The sequence below is a fragment of the Ranitomeya variabilis genome, chromosome 1, assembly GCF_051348905.1.
Source record: "Ranitomeya variabilis isolate aRanVar5 chromosome 1, aRanVar5.hap1, whole genome shotgun sequence".
In the NCBI taxonomy this organism is placed as follows: domain Eukaryota; kingdom Metazoa; phylum Chordata; class Amphibia; order Anura; family Dendrobatidae; genus Ranitomeya; species Ranitomeya variabilis.
The window spans coordinates 686,708,070-686,729,233 of NC_135232.1; the positions used below are offsets into that span (position 1 = coordinate 686,708,070).

General features: G+C 41.6%; 1 protein-coding gene across 2 annotated transcripts in view; it reads left to right on the forward strand.

Annotated features, from left to right (window-relative positions):
* SYNE2 (spectrin repeat containing nuclear envelope protein 2) overlaps positions 1-21,164 on the forward strand; it is a 424,330-nt gene that overhangs the window by 212,420 nt on the left and 190,746 nt on the right. For both annotated transcript variants that reach the window (XM_077265969.1, XM_077265976.1), the window contains exons 46-52: positions 998-1,219; positions 5,045-5,197; positions 7,750-7,973; positions 9,416-11,495; positions 17,180-17,502; positions 18,943-19,087; positions 20,938-21,153. In XM_077265969.1, the coding sequence (XP_077122084.1) occupies positions 998-1,219; positions 5,045-5,197; positions 7,750-7,973; positions 9,416-11,495; positions 17,180-17,502; positions 18,943-19,087; positions 20,938-21,153 (3,363 nt within the window). The remainder of the gene's footprint in view (positions 1-997; positions 1,220-5,044; positions 5,198-7,749; positions 7,974-9,415; positions 11,496-17,179; positions 17,503-18,942; positions 19,088-20,937; positions 21,154-21,164) is intronic.

Here is a 21,164-nt window from a genome sequence, read left to right on the forward strand (position 1 = left end):
TCTTCCAGGGATCCAGGAAGTCAGATTTTGCCTCAGGACTCAAAAGCTTAACGTTACTCCTTTGCCTCTGAATAATTAATCAATAAATTAAAGGAAGTTATAGAACTGGACTTACATGTTGCCTTTATGGCTGCACATGGATGATAATCTCTCTACTGCAAATAGAGCCTAGAACCTGTTAGTCCTCATGTCCAGATTGTGGTCCTAGCTGTTGGTGTCAATATGAATCCCTTGTGAAAACTCACTTTAAAGAGGTTTTTCTGCTAAAGGCCTTTGTCATAGGAGGGGATTCTGAACCCTACTGATTCCAAAGACCACTGTGTGAATGGATGAGCGATGGAGGACATAGATGTGAATGGACCAGTGCACAACCGCTCTAATCACACAAATGACTTGGACAAACCCCATTCTTGGGATCAGTAGAGGTTGCAACTGTCTCCAGCAGTCATACATTTATCTAATAAACACGGGAGAAATGTATTTTGTGGGAAATCCCTGCAGTAAAAGAAAAAAAGTCATGGAGATTTGAGGGCTCCAGTTGCATTGCCATGTACTGTTTATGGGACCTCAGTTGGTTTTTCTATAGCCCCCGGTACTTCTGTATAAAATGGGACACAAAAACTCCAGCTTTGACCCCTGAGCAGATCAGGAAGTCCAGCTGGACCATTACCCGAATTAACTCCATATACTACAAGATGCAATGCAAAGTGCCCATGTCTGATGTCTGCGCACGCTCAGTAATAACAGCCTGACACCTCGGGTTCTCTAACACTCAAAGTCATCCAGTTACGTCAGGCACAAAGGGAAGCTCATCGTAATAATATTCTATCTGGAAATTGCAAGTGAAACTATTAAAAAATGAATTAAAAATGTGTGTATATATAAATATATATACTTTTTTTTTCAACTTGTATGTACATTTCTGACACACTGGCAATACTTCTTATTTATATGATTGGTTTTGAAGATTATTCTCTTATTTCTGTTTATGAAACAGGATCTAGAATTGGACTGTGACGAGCAAACCTCGGCGCATGATGCTCCAGAACCAACACCTGATGGTGTCCAGACAGAACATGAGAGACTTTCAAAGGACCTTCAGCCTCATATCACAGCATACCAGCAGGAGGCGCTAGAGATTTTCTCACAAATTTCACACATTTTGGGAGATGAGCTATTGCAAGAAAAAACTCTGGAAAAGCTCGGTGCCAAGTTTAAGGTAATATATATATATATGTTCTCCACTGTGATATCTGACACTGCGCCAACTGTGTCCATTCTGACATAAATGACGCTTTGCTGGATGCCACAGTATAGGGTCATAACGAATAAGAGTTTGAGTCTGGCCAATTATATGTAAGTAGCCTTGGCTTTTATTGAAAATTCCCTTTAAAGAGGACCTGTCACCTTCCATAAATATATGTACCGTACTTTTTTACCTAGTGTAAATCACACTGTTCTCCTGAATCCGGCGATGTTTTTCTTTTGTTCCTGCTCCTCTGCGCTCCTGAGATATGGCCCCTTCTTCTCTGCATGTAAGTCTAGTCTTTTATCCAAGAGGGTGTGGTTCTCTATAAGAATCCTAAAGTGTTGACAACCACGCCCACTTGGATATTAAGACTATATTTTTATACGGTAAATAAGAGGCCATATCTCGGGAACGGAGAGGCGCAGGAACAAAAGAAAAACAACGCCGGATTCAAGAGAACAGCGGCATTTACACCAGGTATGACAACTACCTATTTATGTAATATATAACACAGGTCCTGTTTACATCAAAATCAACCGGACATGGTTTAGATGTCTTACAAATCGTAATTTGATTGAAGAAATGGGCACATCTAATAATTACTGTACTGAAACATATACACGAAGGCTGACGGGCACCACCCAACAATCCTATGAGGACGACAAATCAATTATGCTCAAAAAAGTGTGCTCCATTAGAGAAGCAAGAGGGCAATATAAAAGATGCCACTAAAACTCTGTTTCTTGAAACCAGACAAAACATTGAAAACTGTGGGTTCCTCATAAAAGATACTCTCCAAAGTTGATAGAATAAATTAAGATCCATGACCATAAATTAAAACGTATATACCGATCCAATGTAGGAAGAGCAATATTCTAAGAGTGAAAAGTTTAAGTGCACAATAGCCAAATAAATAGTCTGAAGTGCAAAAAGCTACAGTGCACTGTGCAGTAAAAGCCTGAATGGGCTTTTAGGCAGATCCCTCATCAGATTACACAATGCAAACTAGATATGTTATTAAATAGATGTATTTGACCTAATATCACTTGGGTACTTAGTTTGTATTGTACTATTGTTTTTGTGACTGCAAAATCGTGATATTAAAAATTAGCATTTTTATTCATCCAAATATAGAATGAGAGAGCCCTAGTAAATTTAGTCTTTTCCTAACCACCCACCCATCCAGTCTGACTGACAGTGGCAGCTTGTACTGAGCAGTGAGAGATTCAGCAGCAGCAGCAAGAGGGACACTGAGGAGAATCAGCAACAGGTTGAAGTAAAAGTGAGGATATGTCAGTAAGGATAGGTAGGGGTAGGTAGATATCCAGGAGCAGCAAGGAGGAGGAACACTGAGAATGTGTCAGACAACCTACATGGGCCAAGATTCTGCAGGGAAAGGGAGAAAGAACACTTAAGATATGTTAGACTTGGTGGGCAGAGTTTCAGCATCCACGGAGGAAGAACATTGAGGATTTGTCAGTCAAATTAGCTGGACAGAGATTCAGCACTAGGGAAGAGGAACACTGAGGGTATGTCAGTCAGGCTAGCTGGGCAGAGATTCAGTATTAGCAGGGAAGAGGAACACTGAGGGTATGTCAGTCAGGCTAGCTCAGCAGAGATTCAGCAGCAGAGAAGAGGAACACTGAGGGTATGGCAGGGTAGCTGGGCAGAAATTCAGTAGTAGCAGGGAAGAGGAACACTGAGGGTATGTCAGGCTAGCTGGGCAGAGATTCAGTAGTAGCAGGGAAGAGGAACACTGAGGGTATGCCTGGCTAGCTGAGCAGAGATTCAGTAGTAGCAGGGAAGAGGAACACTGAGTGTATGTCAGGATAGGTGGGAATAGATGCAGCTAAAGCAGGGAGGAGGAACACTGAGGGTATGTCAGGCTAGCTGGGCAGAGATTCAGTAGTAGCAGGGAAGAGGAACACTGAGGGTATGTCAGTCAGGCTAGCTCAGCAGAGATTGAGCAGCAGAGAAGAGGAACACTGAGGGTATGGCAGGGTAGCTGGGCAGAGATTCAGTAGTAGCAGGGAAGAGGAACACTGAGGGTATGTCAGGCTAGCTGAGCAGAGATTCAGTAGTAGCAGGGAAGAGGAACACTGAGGGTATGTCAGGCTAGCTGAGCAGAGATTCAATAGTAGCAGGGAAGAGGAACACTGAGGGTATGTCAGGCTAGCTGAGCAGAGATTCAGTAGTAGCAGGGAAGAGGAACACTGAGGGTATGTCAGGCTAGCTGAGCAGAGATTCAGTAGTAGCCGGGAAGAGGACCACTGAGGGTATGTCAGGCTAGCTGGGCAGAGATTCAGTATTAGCAGGGAAGAGGAACACTGAGGGTATGTCAGGCTAGCTGGGCAGAGATTCAGTAGTAGCAGGGAAGAGGAACACTGAGGGTATGTCAGGCTAGCTGAGCAGAGATTCAGTAGTAGCAGGGAAGAGGAACACTGAGGGTATGTCAGGCTAGCTCAGCAGAGATTCAATAGTAGCAGGGAAGAGGAACACTGAGGGTATGTCAGGCTAGCTGGGCAGAGATTCAGTAGTAGCAGGGAAGAGGAACACTGAGGGTATGTCAGGCTAGCTGAGCAGAGATTCAGTAGTAGCAGGGAAGAGGAACACTGAGGGTATGTCAGGCTAGCTGAGCAGAGATTCAATAGTAGCAGGGAAGAGGAACACTGAGAGTATGTCAGGCTAGCTGGGCAGAGATTCAGCTAAAGCAGGAAGGAGGAACACTGAGGAGATGCCAGTCAGACTAGACTGATTCTAAAACCATTCTATCATTTCAAAGTTAGTACATCATTCACATCAGGTCTAAAAGATCTACTTAAAGATACAAACAAAGACATGCAATACAAGGAATATGCAAATCTATCAAAAAGACAAATATGCAAATGAAAAAATAGTGAATACTTACAATATGCCAACAGGCAGAAATGAGGAGGAAGATGAGGTTACCACAGTAGAATGTCCCATATGAATCGCCTCTTAAAATGTCGGCTTTATCGTGCTGCTGTTGTATACACATAACCACTACTAGACAAAACGTGACCTGAATGAATGTGAGCTTACATGAATATAGCGATCACCCGAAATCACATTGAAAAATGATCATCTAGAGGGGTCTTCAAATAAAATAGCGAGTATACAAAGTATAGGATGAAACTGAAAATCTTTCAGAGGGAGTATGGTCTGTATAAAGGGGGTTGTTTTTTGAGAAGTTTTGCTGCCCCCTGTCCAGACAGCTGATCAGGAGACTTATTACTGGCTATTAGAGAAAACCTACAATTTCTTGCAATTTTATATTCTAATATCACAATATGGTATAATATGACCTTTCCACATGTAACATCCTTCCTTCTGTTTTTAACTCATAAGCTGACAAATATTGGATGAAGTAAGTAGTGTCAGCGGAGCCGTCATCACCTTGGTTAACATTTCATACAGCTTGTTTGTTGTTTTTTTCTTCCCAAGTACCACATCCACATCCAAAAAATGTTCCAAAGAATATCCCATCACTGCTAAGCCAACGCACCTGAACATAAAACCCTGTGACTTGTTACCTGCTTTTTTAGTTTTTCACTTTTAATGAAATACAGTATATTGATTCTGATGCTCTCCAAATGTTGATCAAAGTCATTTTTAGAAATTAATTGATGGAAGCTTTTTCTTGAGTTTTTCCTATAAGTTGGTCATTTTAATCATACATTTCATTAGTAAACATTACTTTTTGCAACAGTGGGATCCAGAATGTTTCCAGAATTTTTGTACTTTTTTTCAGATTTTTTTCTGTTTATTTTTCAGCTTATGTTTGTTAAGGAAGATCCAAAAATGCAACCAGAAATGAACTCACAAGAGTTATACGTAGAAGATCTGAAGAAGAACATCAAAAAGTTTTCCATAAAACCTATCATATTAAATGTGATGGAATTAGAGCAAGAAATTGAAGAGATAGAGGTAAATTATATTATTAGTTTATAATGTCTGTTACCTCCACTGTTTTAGTATAATATAAAGCAAAGCTGTCCATACATGCTAGTTCTTAGTCAAACTATTGTTCAGTTGACAATCATCTCTCCTAGCTCCCTAATATATAGAAACACAAGTTTGGTAATGTTCCCTTTTTTGTAGCTTGCTTATTCTGCCCTCCCTGAGACTTTAGATACTTTCTCCCTTTTCCACTGTTGATCTGAAATTGGCTTAAAGGGAACCTGTCACCACGTTTTTGGAAGATGGGATAAAAATAGCGTTAAATAGGGGCAGAGGTGGGCGTTACATTAGTGTGTTTGGTATGCGTTTATTACCCACCTAAGTTGCCAAAATACCTTTGCAAAGTCTCCGTTTTCGCCTGTCAATCAGGCTGGTCTGGTCAAAAGGGCGTGTTGTCTTCCCCCAGATTTTGCGTAGTTTTCCGTTGGTGGCGTAGTGGTGTGCACATGCCCAAGGTCCCGAATCCTCTGCCAGGGGATTTAAAAGAGCGCGCTGTTCGTTATTTCATTGGTGATCGGTGGGCGCGGCCATCTTCCTTTGGCCGCGCGTGCGCAGAAGCGGCGCTCTGCTGGCCGCGGCTTCAGGAAAATGGCCGCCGCGATATCCATCTGCGCACGCGCGGCATCCAGCGGCCATTTTCCTGAAGCCGCGGCCAGCAGAGCGCCGCTTCTGCGCACGCGCGGCCAAAGGAAGATGGCCGCGCCCACCGATCACCAATGAAATAACGAACAGCGCGCTCTTTTAAATCCCCTGGCAGAGGATTCGGGACCTTGGGCATGCGCACACCACTACGCCACCAACGGAAAACTACGCAAAATCTGGGGGAAGACAACACGCCCTTTTGACCAGACCAGCCTGATTGACAGGCGAAAACGGAGACTTTGCAAAGGTATTTCGGCAACTTAGGTGGGTAATAAACGCATAACAAACACACTAATGTTACGCCCACCTCTGCCCCTATTTAACGCTATTTTTATCCCATCTTCCAAAAACGTGGTGACAGGTTCCCTTTAAGTCGCCATCAAACAAAAGGCTTGGGCAATTGATTCTGTGCATTAAGCAAGATGTATAATCCAAATATTCTGTGTATGCAAATAGTCCTGGATGTGGGAGTAATCAATACAATAATAGCATTTACTAACCAAAAAAAGTGGAAGCATAACTAGGAAGTGTCCTGACCGGCGGGACATCAAGATTTCTACTATTAATTGGTTTAATACCATAACCTTAAATGCTATGGACTCCTTTAGCATGAAGAAAATTATTTTTTAAATACATGTTGGTGTTTACCTTTAGTTACTATAATTGTAATAATGTTTCAGTCTGCAATTCTCACTGCTTCATTAAATTTCAGACCCGCTGATATGTGGTTTGCAGTCTGATCTAAGTTTCAGATTTTTCTCTTGTTGGAGTGTGTCTTCCAGTAATATAGATTTCACATTCAGCCTATGTGTCTCTCGTAGTAATACATACTGGATGTAAGGGTTTGTGTGTATCCAGGGTACCGCTATCTTCATTAGCTTTTATATCAGCACATCTACTATCCTGCACTTATTTCCTGTTTATGTTCTTTTGTCCATTTTATATCCTATTTTCTCTTCTCTCCCAGAGACTGTAGATGCTTTCTCCCCTCTCTACTGGAACTCTGTGTACAACCTGCTCCCTTCTGCTTTTTCTAACTGTGGGAGAAGGGAGGGGAAGCTGTCAGAACCAGTAGTGGTGATGGATTTGTATTAGTTTGGCGAAAGCATTCAAGCAAGGACTAACAGAAAACTCGAATGTCAAAATTTATTTCTCTTCCTATTTCCCATTTGGTGGGGAGTGACATTTTACTTTATGCCTAAGGCCACAGAAAAACTACAATCATCACTGTGTACAGAAGTATTTCTCAGTTTACAATACAATAACTGTCCTTAAAGGGGTAAAGAGTCACTGCTGCATGTGGATGTAGATTGTGAGCCTCAGTGGGGACAGTGATGACAATTAGTAATGAGCGAGTATACTCATTGCTCGGGTTTTCCTGAGCACGCTCGGGTGATCTCCGAGTATTTGTTAGTGTTCGGAGATTTAGTTTTCATCGCCTCACCTGAATGATTTACAGCTACTAGACAGAGTACATGTGGGGGTTGCCTGGTTGCTAGGGAATCCCCACATGTAATCAAGCTGTAAATCATTCAGCTGCGGCGATGAAAACGTAATCTCCGAACACTAACAAATACTCGGAGGTCACCCGAGCATGCTCGAGAAAACCCGAGCAACGAGTATATTCGCTCATCACTAATGGCAATATATATAAAGCACTGCTGACTTATTGGCTCCATATAAGAAAAGCATAATAAATAATAAATAGACTATAACATGTGAAAAATACCTGCTGGGTGTCCAACATTTGCTTTGGCTATTGTTCCGGCCGGCGTGTAGCAACATTTCTCACCAATCATTGCACAGATAAAGGGCACTATGCAGTCTGTTTAAGTAAGAAATTAATTTCTAAATCTTGTCTGTTTGTTTTTTTTTAGAAGGTTTGTAAGGATATTCCGGAACAACATGATTCTTGGTTACAATTGGAGACACGAGATGAAAATGCCCAAAGTTCTGACCATGAAGATCTCCGGATGACACTGCTGGCACTAAAAACTGAAAAGCAAAAACTTTTTGAAGAATCTATGAACTTTCAAGATGCTCTAAGTGCAGCCAGACGGACATACCAAATGCTGACCAAAGAGAAGGAAAATCTAAAAATGTAAGACTCCAAATCCTAATTTATCATTTTATTGAATAGATTTGGCTGTTATTCAACAGGCTTTAGCCTGGGTAGGAGAATGGTTGATTGCATATTCATGTAATGGAAAATACAAGTGACATTACATATTTATCACTGTGAGACAAATCTACAATTTGGTATCTTCAAGCTTTTTAGAAAAAGCAGAAAATGGAGCTGCAAGAAAGCACCAAAGATTCATGTCACGCGTGTAATTTAAAGGGTTGGTCCGGTTTATAAAACTCTTTTTCATATAAACTATTAGGAAATTTTGAGTTAATATTGGGGGTCAGGATCCTCATCTTTTGCCCAGGGTGCAGGACAGTTGCAAGGCGTTTCTCTTACTCTGGAAGACCTGTCCTGTCTTTCATTATGTAGATATCCATTTGAGTTGAGTGACTAATGTGCAATTCTTACTTTCTCCTGTGGAGGCGCTGCAGGGAAATGAAAGACTTTAGAATTACAGCTAACTCCTGGCAGACCCATCAGAGGGGCATTTTCCTATTAATTTGTTATAAGACGACCAAACTTATAAGTAAGAATTATCCAAAACAGAGAATGCCTTTGAACGGGTCGTCCACTATGTTAAAGAACATTCTAAATAGGCTCAGGGTTATGGGAAAATAATAATAAATAGGTCAATATTAACTTACCAGACCAGCATCGCTCCTTTCTACTCTGCACTGTATTACCCGCAGTTCTCCTGGCTTCTCCTTCCAGTGGGAGTGTCATGTGACCGCTGCAGATAATCAGTGGCCACTGTAGTCACCACAATACATCCGAGCTGGAAGAAAGCTTGTTTTAAGAATGTGTAGACAAGATGTTACGATGTGTGAGTTAGTGACCCTGCACCTTCTATAAATCAATGCAAAGGGGTTCTCCACTTATTTTGAGGAAACTCAAAACAATAGAAGTCTTCTGCCGCTGTGGTGACGTTACATGCAATATAAAGTCTTTGGGTGAATTTACCATAGTAGCTAACGGACACGTTTATAAACCTGGCTCCTTGACACCGTAAGGGTCAAACATATCATATATGCAACTTGTGCATGACACAGGGAGCCCATAGGTAAGGGGCCCACTGCCACCCGAAGTGCAGCTTCACATGTGTAATTATCTAAGCTAATGAATTATGGTGGATTCTTAGTGAGCAAAAGAGTGAAGTGCATCATGATAAACTATTAGAGAGCCAGGTGTCCACATATTGTTCTTGCAAAAGGGACCATGGACACCAATATGGACAAAACTGTTGACCCCAATCTGCCAGACAAATCCATAATTATCAAAAAATGAGAAAGTCCTGACAAAACAAATATACCTGCCTAGTTATAAGAGGGCCATAGTAATGTTATGTATGTTTTTTGTTTTATTGAAATTCTTTTATGATAGGGTTTTATTTGACTCCAGTCATCTTTCCGTTTCAGGTCATCTGCTGAAAGTCACCAAAGTCATCTGGATAAATTGAAGTATTTCCTTGACAAACTAGCAAAAGGAAAAAAAACCTTAACGGTGTTAAAAACGCTGCAGTCAAAACTTGGGGTCTGCAGAATAATATGCAAAGACAAGGAGGAAAAAAATGTAGATATCAGTCAACTTGAAGCCTTCTGGGAACAACTAGAAGACAGCGTTCACAGAGAACTAGACCGACTCGTAAAAGAAGCTGCGGAATTTCAATTTCTTCAGCAGAAAGTTGACGACCTGCAAAGTATCATTGGTGTCACACAAGACTTGCTTGATCAACCAACTCCTTCTCCAGAAGACCTAGTGAAATCCTCTTTACTTCTCACGGCAGATGTAGAAGCCATCAAACATTTGATTTCCTTATTAAGGAACGCCTGTGACTCGCAAATTAAGAGATCTTGGGGAGGCAATGAGCCTAAAATTCTGGAAAGCTCATTGGAAAAGCTGCAAAGTTCTTTAGAAAGTTTAGAAGAACGAGTGAAGGACCAACAGTTAACTCGATGTCAAACACCAGATGCCTTGCTAGATCAGTACTCGTTTCTGAAACCTTTATATGACTCACACATAAGGGTCAAGAAATTGCAAAATAAGATGACGTTTGATCAGTCAATTGCTCTTTTTCCAGAAGATGTAGAGCAGCAGATCACAACTTCTAAAAACTTGCATCAAGAAATTTTGGACAGGGATTCTGCTGTCAACTCTGTTATTGAGGAGTCAAAACACATATCACAAGGGATCGATCCAGCAGTCTACAAAGATATGTGCTCATTTTTCCAACAATTGCAGGAATTATATCAGGAGCAGATTATACAATCAGTTGACCGATTACAAAAGCTCGAATCCGGGCTGGAAAAGAGGAGAGCACTTTTTTTGGAAATTGAAAAGCTGAAAGAATTACTGCATCGTCTAGAAAAAGAAGCAACTCCGGTGAAAAGAGGAATATTTACTGCGGCTGAGTTATGTGAACAGCTAAATTGCCTGAAGGCCAAGACTACGGAGTTGGAGAAAATTGAAGGTCTTGTCTTGACACTTCTTGGGAACAGCCAAAGCTATCATAGGGAACTTAAAATTTCCGAGCAGTTATATTTAAATGACATATTAAGAAGCCTTAAGTCCATAGCAAGAAGAATTCGGACATTAGAAGAAAAGAAGTTTTTGCAGACTGAAAAATTGCTAAGAATTTCTAACGAGTTTCAAGAAAGAACAACTTCTCTTAGTCGGGAATTGAGCTCATTGCAGCCTATTGAACCCAAGATTCACGATGAGGCTGAAATTCAAGACGGGGAAGGTTTTGAAAAGAAATTTCAAGTTTCCCAAAATGCTGCCTCATCATCTCAAGTTCTCTTGTCGGAGATATTACGGTATAAGGACTTGTTTGAAGATAGCGGACTTTACTGGGATGGTTTAACTGTTGATAATCTACGGAACAAATGTCTACGTTTCCCGATGCAGAAAAGCGGTCACTATGGTCATTACGAACCTGTAAAAGAACGATACGAAGAGCTTTTAGAAGAAGCCAAAGTGATGAGTTTTTCAGTACAAAGACAAGCTTCAGCCCTAAGAACTCATTTTGATATTATAGAGGCTCAAGTTTTATGTAAAAAAATAATGAAAATTAAAATATTGGTCGCCGAAGCGCTGAGCTTGTTACACGAGAAACATGATGGCCATGATGTTTTCCATGATGAAGAGCTCACCGTAAGAGTCTTAGCTGAAAGTATGGATCAATTACACCAGTCTCTCAGTCAGTTGATAACTTTTTTTCTCACAATGGAAAAAAGTATTCAGTATCGGCTGGAACAAACTTTGGGCAATTTACGAAAAATGAATCAAGGTCTTACGCAGCCATGTGCAGTTAATTTGGACAGCTATGAGATCCAAGAGCAACTTCTAAGGCTTGAAGCTTTGAATGAACTATGCAAATCTGAATTAAAGGCCACGAGGGCCATTTCTTCTCAGGCATCTACAGATGAACTGATTGGGCAATTTAATGACGTAAAGGACATCGGAAAACAAGTCAGCCACACAATCGCTCAGCATAATGTAAGTTTGTTTCTATATATTTTGTGTGCCTGATTTAGTAGTGATTCGGGATCCATAGGGTGCATGTTTTTTTTTGTACTTATTGTATATATGCATTGTTAAACACCTAAGCATGCTCAGACATAGGTGGTCAATACTATAGTTGCCAGTTGTCCCAGATATCTCACGACCCTTACTCAAAAGGGGCAGTTTAGTTTGTTACCCTTGCCCAAAAGTTGGCATTCCAAGATGGAGCAGGGCCCCTGTGAAAGTCCATTATACGGTCCTTTGCATTCCAATCTGATAATGTACAATTTCACCTGTTATAGAGATAGTAGTAGACCCCCTTACTTCTTGGGTCCCTTTGCGGCTGCACAAGATACGCCAATTATATTTCAGCCTCCGATCAATTCATGGTGCATTTTCTTACTTTACCTGCGCGTTGTGTAAGATGAACGACTTGGAAGGCCAAGACTAAGATGGTGCATGGTGGTTTGATATGTTTTTTGGTTACCTCTTTGCTTTTCTGAGCTAGTGGTATTAAAAAATGTGGATAAAGACAATAAGGCTAGTTTCACACTAGCGTTAACTGCAATACGTCGCAAATGCGTCGTTTTGCCGAAAATACGCATCCAGCAAAAGTTCTTGCTGGATGCGTTTTTTCGTCATAGACTAACATTAGCGACGCATTAGCGACGCATTTGCGACGCATTGCCAAACGTCGCGTCCGTTTTGCGACGCTTGGGCGTGTGGTAGCGGACCGTCGGGAAAAAAAAACGTTACATGTAACGTTTTTTGCTCCCGACGGTCCGCTTTTTCCGACCGCGCATGCGCGGCCGGAACTCCGCCCACACCTCCCCGCACTTCCCCGCACCTCACAATGGGGCAGCGGATGCGTGGGAAAAATGCATCCGCTGCCCCCGTTGTGCGGCCGAGCCCGACGCTAGTGTGAAAGTAGCCTAACTCTGCACTATGGTACTTGTTGAACGTGAAGGTACCTTATAGTGGTACACAGAGTGCCCACATCTCATTGGTACTGGGCTGCAGCATGTCCATGAGTCCTTATTATTAAATTATCTCCCAAATAATTTACCGTACATTTATGTGCCGTTTTTTCTTTGATATTACCAGAACTGAAATTGCATATCGTTAAATTCAAAATAGGGTCCCAATCCATTGGTCAAATCTGGAGATTGTATAGAAAAAAACTTCTCCAAATCATAATTTACCATATATATTGCGATGTCTACCTAACATCTATATGCCAATTGCATATTGTGAACATAAGCGACTCAGGAGCTGCATATTATACAAAAAAAGGAAAAGAGTCATAGCTAGATAAATAGAAAATAGATACCAAATTTTATTAAATACAAATTAAACACACCATACAAAAATTATGTTTAAAAGAAGCAACGTATAGAGCAATCAAAAATAGGCCAGTAAATGTATATTGGGTTAGTGACAAAATATCGCCCAAGATAGTGAGTGCCAGCGGACCTGCAGCACAACTAGGGATGTAAAATCTTAATTGTCACATAAAGAGAAAAACAGAACACTGGATAGTGACTAGTTAGTATAGCTTAGGGTGGACAGAGTAACTGTCATAATCAGGCTCACAGGTGCAACCAGCTACCAGCGGCTGATTTATAAAGCATATCCACCCATTGAAGTGTACCAAACTAACAAACTCCAGCGGCAAAAGTATATCAGCTGACAAAGAAAGATAATAAATATACATGTGAAGTCACATAACATTACCCGTCATGGTGTAGTGCAGGGCGGCTGGGACTCTCCCCGACGTACGTTTCAGTACGAATGACCTTCCTCAGGGGGCGTGGCTATTACTAGAAAGTGTCTCAGTATTTATATGCGTCCGAACTGATCACATGGTCAGAAGGCACCAATAGGAATAAGCTGGGCGCGCACCATCGCATCGCTGCCCATCACCGCACAGCGGCACCAAGAATCCGGACCCAGGTCACATGGGGCGGCCGGCGCCTGGCCGTCACCAAGCAACCCGGTACACGGAAGTCGGCACCGTCCCACGGCATGTTAGCAGACAGTGAAAAGGTACCGTGCGCGTCAGACTGCACCAGGGCTATAAAGAGATAATATATCGGCGTTTATACTGCAACCAGCAAGTGCTTTTTTCCGTGCTGCAGATACAACCATATAATATGTATTGAATCCGAAAAATGACACCCATTAAAACTGACACCCAATGGGAGAAAAGAAGGGGGGAAGGGGGAAGGGAGGGGGAAAGGGGAAAAGCGGAGGAACAATAGGGAACATAAGCTGTATATTATAAATATTATAGTGGAGATGTAGTCCGTTTCTTCCCACCACATATAGCATCGGGTGAATAGATTTTCCTAATAGATGGCATAATTCCAGCACAATTTCCGATGATGGAAAAAAGAGGAGCACTTTTCTTCCATCCAAGTAATGCCATATGTAGTCATATGCGGAACAGATAAAGGTCATCACATTAGGATGTAGTCCATTTCTTCCCTCCACATATGGCACCAGGTAAGTAGATTTTCCTAATACATGGCATGATTCCAGCACAAATCCCAATGCTGAAAAAACGGGGAGCACTCTTCTTCCATCCGAGTGATGCCATTTGTAGTCATATACGAAACAGATAAAATTCATCAAATAAGGATGTAGACCATTTCTTCCCTCCACATATAGCACCAGGTGAGTAGATTTTCCTAGTAGATGACATAATTCCAGCACAAATTCCAATGATGGAAAAAAGGGGAACAATTTTCTTCCATCCAAGTGATGCCATTTGTTGTCATATACGAAGCAGATAAAATTCATCACTTGAATTCAAAAAGAAAAAGACAACACAGTGAATAGAAACGAACAAATAAAATGAATAAAATAGCCATAAAATCAAATCAGTGACAGGACGGCGACAGGGACACATGCGGGCAAACACAGAAGAACCCTGGTTACAGGAATGAGGCGAACCCTTGTGACTCGTTTAATCCATTCGGGGACATTGTCCCCAGAATGGTGATCCATCTACATTCCTTTTGGGCTAATAGACGTTTAATGTCTCCACCACGGATACCACACTGGACATGCTGGATGCCCCTCACCATGAATGATTTAGGATTGCACTGATGGAATAGTTTGTAATGCCTGGGAATTGTCTTCAATATTGTCAGGTCAGCGACATTTGCCGCTGCCTGGATATCTCGTACATGTTCCCTTGTGCGTATTCTCAATTGGCGCGATGTCAAACCAATATAGATTTTGGGGCATCCACATGTCGCATAGTATATCACCTGAGTAGTGGCACATGTGATATACTGTTTGATGGAGAAATTTTTTGCACCGTCTACTGAAGAGAAGTTGGCTATTCTCAGAGTGTTTTTACAGGCCACACATGTCCCACATGGGAAACAGCCCTGTGGGGGGCCTCGGGATGTAAAAAAGCTCTTGGTCACCGGAACATAGTGACTTCGGACTAGGATATCGGCCAGATTCCGGCTCCGTCTAGCCGTCATGAGGGGATTTTCTGTCAGACATTTGGCCAAGACTGGATCAGTATGTAGGACATTCCAATGTCGCTGGAGGCATTCCCTCATTTGGCCCCATCGTCCATTGTAGGTAGAGATGAACCTAATGTGATCCTGTCCGTCTTTCGTCCTTGCCTGAGAATGCAAAAGCGCAGCACGATTGCTTTTTTTGGCCCGCACATAGCCCCTTCTGATGCTTCTGCCGCTGTACCCGCGCACCCGGAACCTATCAGTCAGGTCCGCGGCCTGCCGCTCAAACCCCTCCTCGGTAGAGCAAATTCGTCTTATCCGTAAAAACTGTCCCACCGGGATGGCCCTTATAGTGCTCCCCGGATGGCTGGATTTAGCATGTAGCAAAGCATTGACCGAGGTGGGCTTCCGATACACATCGGTCACCAATTGTAGATGTGCATTGGTAAAAATCTTGATGTCAAGGAAATCCACCTCGGTCCTGCTATATTTATAAGTCAATTTGATGTTAAAGACATTTATATTCAAGCCATCCATGAAGAGCTGCAGCTGCTGTTCATTACCTTGCCAAACAATAAATAAATCATCAATGTACCTTAGCCAGCACTGCACATGGTCCGCAGCCTGGGCGCCCTCCCCGCCGATAACGCCCCTCTCCCAGAACCCCAGAAAGAGGTTAGCGAAAGAAGGCGCACAGGCCGCCCCCATGGCAGTGCCGCACTTCTGAAGGTAGAAGATGTCACGAAAAACAAAAAAATTATGGGACAGAACAAACTGCAGCAATTCAAGGATGAGGTCACACAAGGGGCCATCCCAGTTACTATTGGAGAGGAAAAAGCGACAGGCCTCAAGACCATCGTGATGCCGGATGCACGTGTACAGCGACTCCACATCAGCAGTAACCAGTATCATGTCTTGATCAAGTGACATGCCATCAATTCTGGCAAGGACATCCATTGTATCCCGGGCATAGGAGGGCAGAGATTCCACAAGCGGTCTCAGGTAATAATCTATAAATTTGCATACAGGTTCACATAGCCCTCCTATGCCCGACACAATGGGTCGACCAGGTGGGTCGGAGGGGTCCTTATGGATCTTTGGTATAAAATATATAGTGGGGATCCTTGGGAATTTAGTTAATAGTCCCTCCAAAACCTTTTTGGGGATAATCCCCTTCTCAAATGCCTGGTATAGGACCATTTCTAATTCAGTGGAAAAAGTCGATAGGGGATTATGGTCCAAGCGTTGATAGGTTTTTTTATCTTTTAACTGCCTGGATGCCTCTCTCTCATATAGATGTTGTGGCCAGATGACTATGTTTCCCCCTTTGTCAGCCGGCTTGATAACTATATCATTATAGTTCTTTAATTCATTTAGGGCCCTGCGTTGTAGGTTGGTGAGATTGTCATTGCCCCATGTTTCTGATATACGTCTAAAGTTGTCCATGACCAGTCTAGTGAAAATATCAACTGCTGGGCAGGCTGACAAAGGGGGGAAACGGGTGGACCGTGGATATATAGAGTGAGGGAACATACCTGAACCAGTGGGTTCCTGTTCGTTTAGTAATTCCTCAAGGGCATTTAAGGCTTCTTCTTCTGCTTGGTCAGTGTTAGATTGTTCACCCATACCCTTCGTGTGTAATTTTCTAAGGATCAACTTTCTCGAAAAGAGAAAGAGATCCTTTATAGCTGTAAAAGAGTCATAATTATTTACAGGGGAAAAGGTTAGACCTTTAGAAAGAACCTCAATCTGTGGTGGAGTAAGTATGTGATTAGATAGGTTGATTACCTGAAGATGAGTGTTTTTATTTCTCTTATCCTGTTTGTTTAGTTGTGTGATCTTTCGTTTGGTCACCTGGGTTTCCTTATTGGGGAACATATTTATGGGTTCTGACACTGCCATAGTTGGCTTAGAAGAATCTTCACTAGATGCATAGGATGTCATAGATATAGATTTTGATCCAGACCTTCTCCTAGGTCCTCGTCTTATTTGACGTGCTTTACGGTTCCATCTGTATACAGTGTTGGTCTGCTTATCGCTTATATCCCTCTGAAATTTCGTAGTTTTTAGCGTCTGGAGATTGTATGAAGCATTTGGCTTTACAGTTTTGCCATTTTTTTATTCATTTTGTGTATTTTGTATTGATCATTGAGTCTCATTTAAGAACGGACCATCATAATGTTGGCTTTATTTTATCAGACCACAGTTGAGAAAACGTTCAGCATCTTTCAAGATCTTCAGCAAACCCTTACCAAACTTACAGAACTTTTCAGACAACATGAAGAAACACTGCTAGAAAATCCAGTGGATTTTAGTGATGGAGAGGATCAGGTGTCCATCCTTAATTCGGAAAGAGAAAGAATAAATATTGCTCTGTCGGAAATCCATAATCTCGTGAAGCAGCTGAAATGCAATTGTAATAGACAGGATCAAGAAAAACTGGATGGCCTGGAGAATCAGATCTCCGGCAAGAATGCGGTATTGGCTGAGATGTTCAAAAGAAAACAATCCGAATTGACCAGGTTTGTATCATCACAGGAGGATGTACTCTAATGATGTAGATAACATAGAACCATCACATTTAGAGGGTGGTGAGAACCTATGATTGGCTCTCCTCTCCAAAGATCTTACAATGTTTGCAAATAGAGGGGTGGGTGATCAACCCAAGGAGTTGGCGGAGCAAACCAGTATTAAGTTCTCCCATTCCTGGTGGCTACAGGTAACTTGGCATTGTGAGAAAAATTAGGATAATAAACAATGTGAATATACTCAATTTTTGATATCGGTCTTATGTTTTTTTAAATTTCACATCATGACCTTTGTCACAATGTTGAGCTATGGAACATGTGACATTTTAGTCATAATGCAAGTAGACTCTAGACTTTTTTTAGACTCCTACGTCCTGTCCTTTAAGGGAACATTTCCAGCAGGCTTATGATCATCAGAGGCAAGATTGCAATGACTGATAACACCTCTATACACAGCTGATAACACAGGATCCACCAATCACAATAGGCGATGTCACAGCTGACCCTGTGCAATGACCTTTGCACACGCACATTAGATGCTTTAATACAAAAGATAGGATCAGTGTCTGTTCATTGCTGTTAATGTACATGTGAATTTCCTGAAACAGGAAGTGTAAATCTATAAAAGCCCTAATAACAAGTTTGAAAATTTGTATTATTTCCAATTAGTTTTTTTTAATAATGATCGTGAAATGGAAAAAATATATATTACTAAAAGCTGTCAAAAATACACATTTCGCAAAAACCTGATTCAAACAGTAGGTTGTTTTCTGATAAGCCATTTCATTTAAAGAGATCCTGTCACCTGTACATGCAGTTTTATCTGTCCCTATTGATAGATCCCATTGGGACTCACAGCCGTCATGAGAACGGGGCAGATCCTGCGTGTAAATGGCAGGGAGGAAGAGTATACACATTTCTATTCGTTTCATTCTCTATTGGACCTTTGTCACAATGTTGAGCTATGGAACTTGTGATATTTTAGTTATAATGCAAGTAGAGGATACGTTGAGATAAGTGGTAAAAGTTTAGCAATATGTTTTAAGCATGACGAGCAGGTGTCCAAGCTACACAGTGCTCAAATAACACATCCTTAAGTACCAAATTGGTTCTGTCACTAAGGGGATAATTCCCTGCTCTTTCTATGCTTAGGAGTCCAGCGAGAGGTTGCATTCAGAATTCTTTCAAAGCTGTCAGCATTCCCCCAGAATGTCCACACTAGTGCTGCACCATTATTCCATAAAGCCCCCACTTACCCCAATGTTGTAACATATGCCTGCATTTCTTCCTCATCTCTGGCCCTTGCTATAAATTGAATAGGATTACAAAATGGCCTTTATTTCTCTCAAGGCTACAGACCGACGGGTGATGGCACATGGAGCTAACTTATCACACTCAATTCATAGATTCAATTTATCCTCGATTATTTTCTAGACACCATGAAAAGTTCCTATTCTTCAAAAGTCATAAGCAGAAAATATTACGGCGCCTTGAAGAAATGGAAGACGTTACCGGAGATTCCTTTTCTCAGAAGCCAACATCTTACAAAGCCGCTTTGGCCCAGTGGGAAAAAAGCAAGGTAAGTTCTCTACCAAAGTCATCGATAATTCACTGTTTGGATTTTTTACGAAGACAAATTTGGGTTTGAGGGGTGTTATCCTATCAATAAGACTTTTATGACCAGTTGGTCAAGCAGTTCTAGAAGTCCGATATATACAAGTACTCGCCCTGCGAACCCCCCAGCTCAGTTCTGACCACCTTTGGGGCAGTGTCTTCATGTTCTCTCTTTCACCAGTTATGGAAGCCCCTAGTATGACCCAAACACAAATTTAACTCCATACAGTAAAAGCTCTGATTGTTTCACATTTGACGTCTTTATCGAATGCAAATATTGGACATTTTTACCTCCGAGATAGATCTCCAACATCCACTACTGTGAAGATGCATAATGGCAAAAGTAGGAAGCCGCAGCAAATACACTTCCTGGACTGTAGAAAATGCGTGGCTGATGCTAACAGAACACTCTTTTGGCATCCATCCATTATATTGGGATCCTATTCATACATTGGGCAGTTTTTCTAGGGCTGAAGTGTAAAGTAGTGTGAACAAGGTCTAATAGGATGTTGGTTCCCCTTAGCTTCCGTGGAGTGTGGCTTTAGTAAATCATTCATGACGACGTTTCGCAACTTCAATAACAATGTTTTGCATCTTCTCTTCCAAGCAAAATTTTGTGCAAAAAAAAAGTTTAGCCCAAGCCTCCTTTTTTAAAAGGATTCTCTTCTGGGCAATCAATTAGGATATAATTGAGAATATAAGGGCATCACAGAGGCGCAAACGAGTGGCCACATGCACATTCCTCGAGGTAAATGCAGCTGACCGATGGTGGGAAAATGAGCACTTGGAAGATAGGACAACACCTATGCAGGGGGTGATTTTTTTTTTTTGAACGATGGCTAAATAGTAAATCTTACTAGTACATTATCCCATGTAGGGCTTTAAAATTTTTGAAAAAAGTAGTACAGTGTGGTCCAAAAAGCACCAAATTACAATAAGGGTATGTGTCCACGTTCAGGATTGCATCAGGATTTGGTCAGGATTTTTCATCAGTATTTGTAAGCCAAAACCAGGAGTGGAACAATTAGAGGAAAAGTGTAATAGAAACATATGCACCACTTCTGTATTTATCACCCACTCCTGGTTTTGGCTTACAAATACTGATGAAAAATCCTGACCAAATCCTGATGCAATCCTGAACGTGGACACATACCCTAAGTTTTTGTAGACCTCAAATTGAAACTCACAGATTTACATGTACTAGGTTGTACTAGTTTTTGATGTAGGATCCAGAACATATGAACGTACCACTATGCTTTCATCATGCCCCTATTGCGGATTTCAGCTTTCAGCAGAATAGACAAAATCCAACACTGTTTTGCTTGAGACTTGCAGTAGCCATTATCTTCATCATCAACAACAACATGGAGGATTACAAGAAAGAACTGACTGACACAAAACTGAGAGGTCATACAATACAGTCTAGAGATGAACTACACTTATCAACAAGATATAATGGTTAGCACAGCGCCATCTACTTTCTGCTCAAAACATGCTTCCACGGTATAAGCCTGCAGCTGCTATATACTCCAAAAGCCACTTCCTTTCATCCATGACTTTATTAATCCCCAGGTTAAATGCAACAACTTTGTCATTTTGCAATAAATTTCTGTGTATAAGCTTGTTACAAGCTCACCCAGGAGTCCACTCTGATTTCCTTTACTAGAAGCATAAATTGGCCATATATTGCATTGTATACATCCAAGATTCTCTTAGCAAACCTGAATAATAGTTGCATTGTGACTTTGCTATTTTCTAATAACCCTAATGTCTACAGATTGTCATTGTGAGAACCGTTCCTCTGTGTTTCTATAGAACTTAGTGGCAAAAGTAAAATCTTATGAAGAAGAATTGCTGCAACTCAGTCAGGCGGGGAGAGACCTGAGTGCTGTTGGCTGCAAGAACGTCTCGCTATTTGACAGAGCGGTGGCTTCATTATGGGACAGATGGCGGCATCTCCTCGGTGTCTGCAGAGACTGGGAACTTTACTGCGATGGATTGAAGCAAGAGTGGAAATTAATTAGTGAACTGGTAAGTGGACA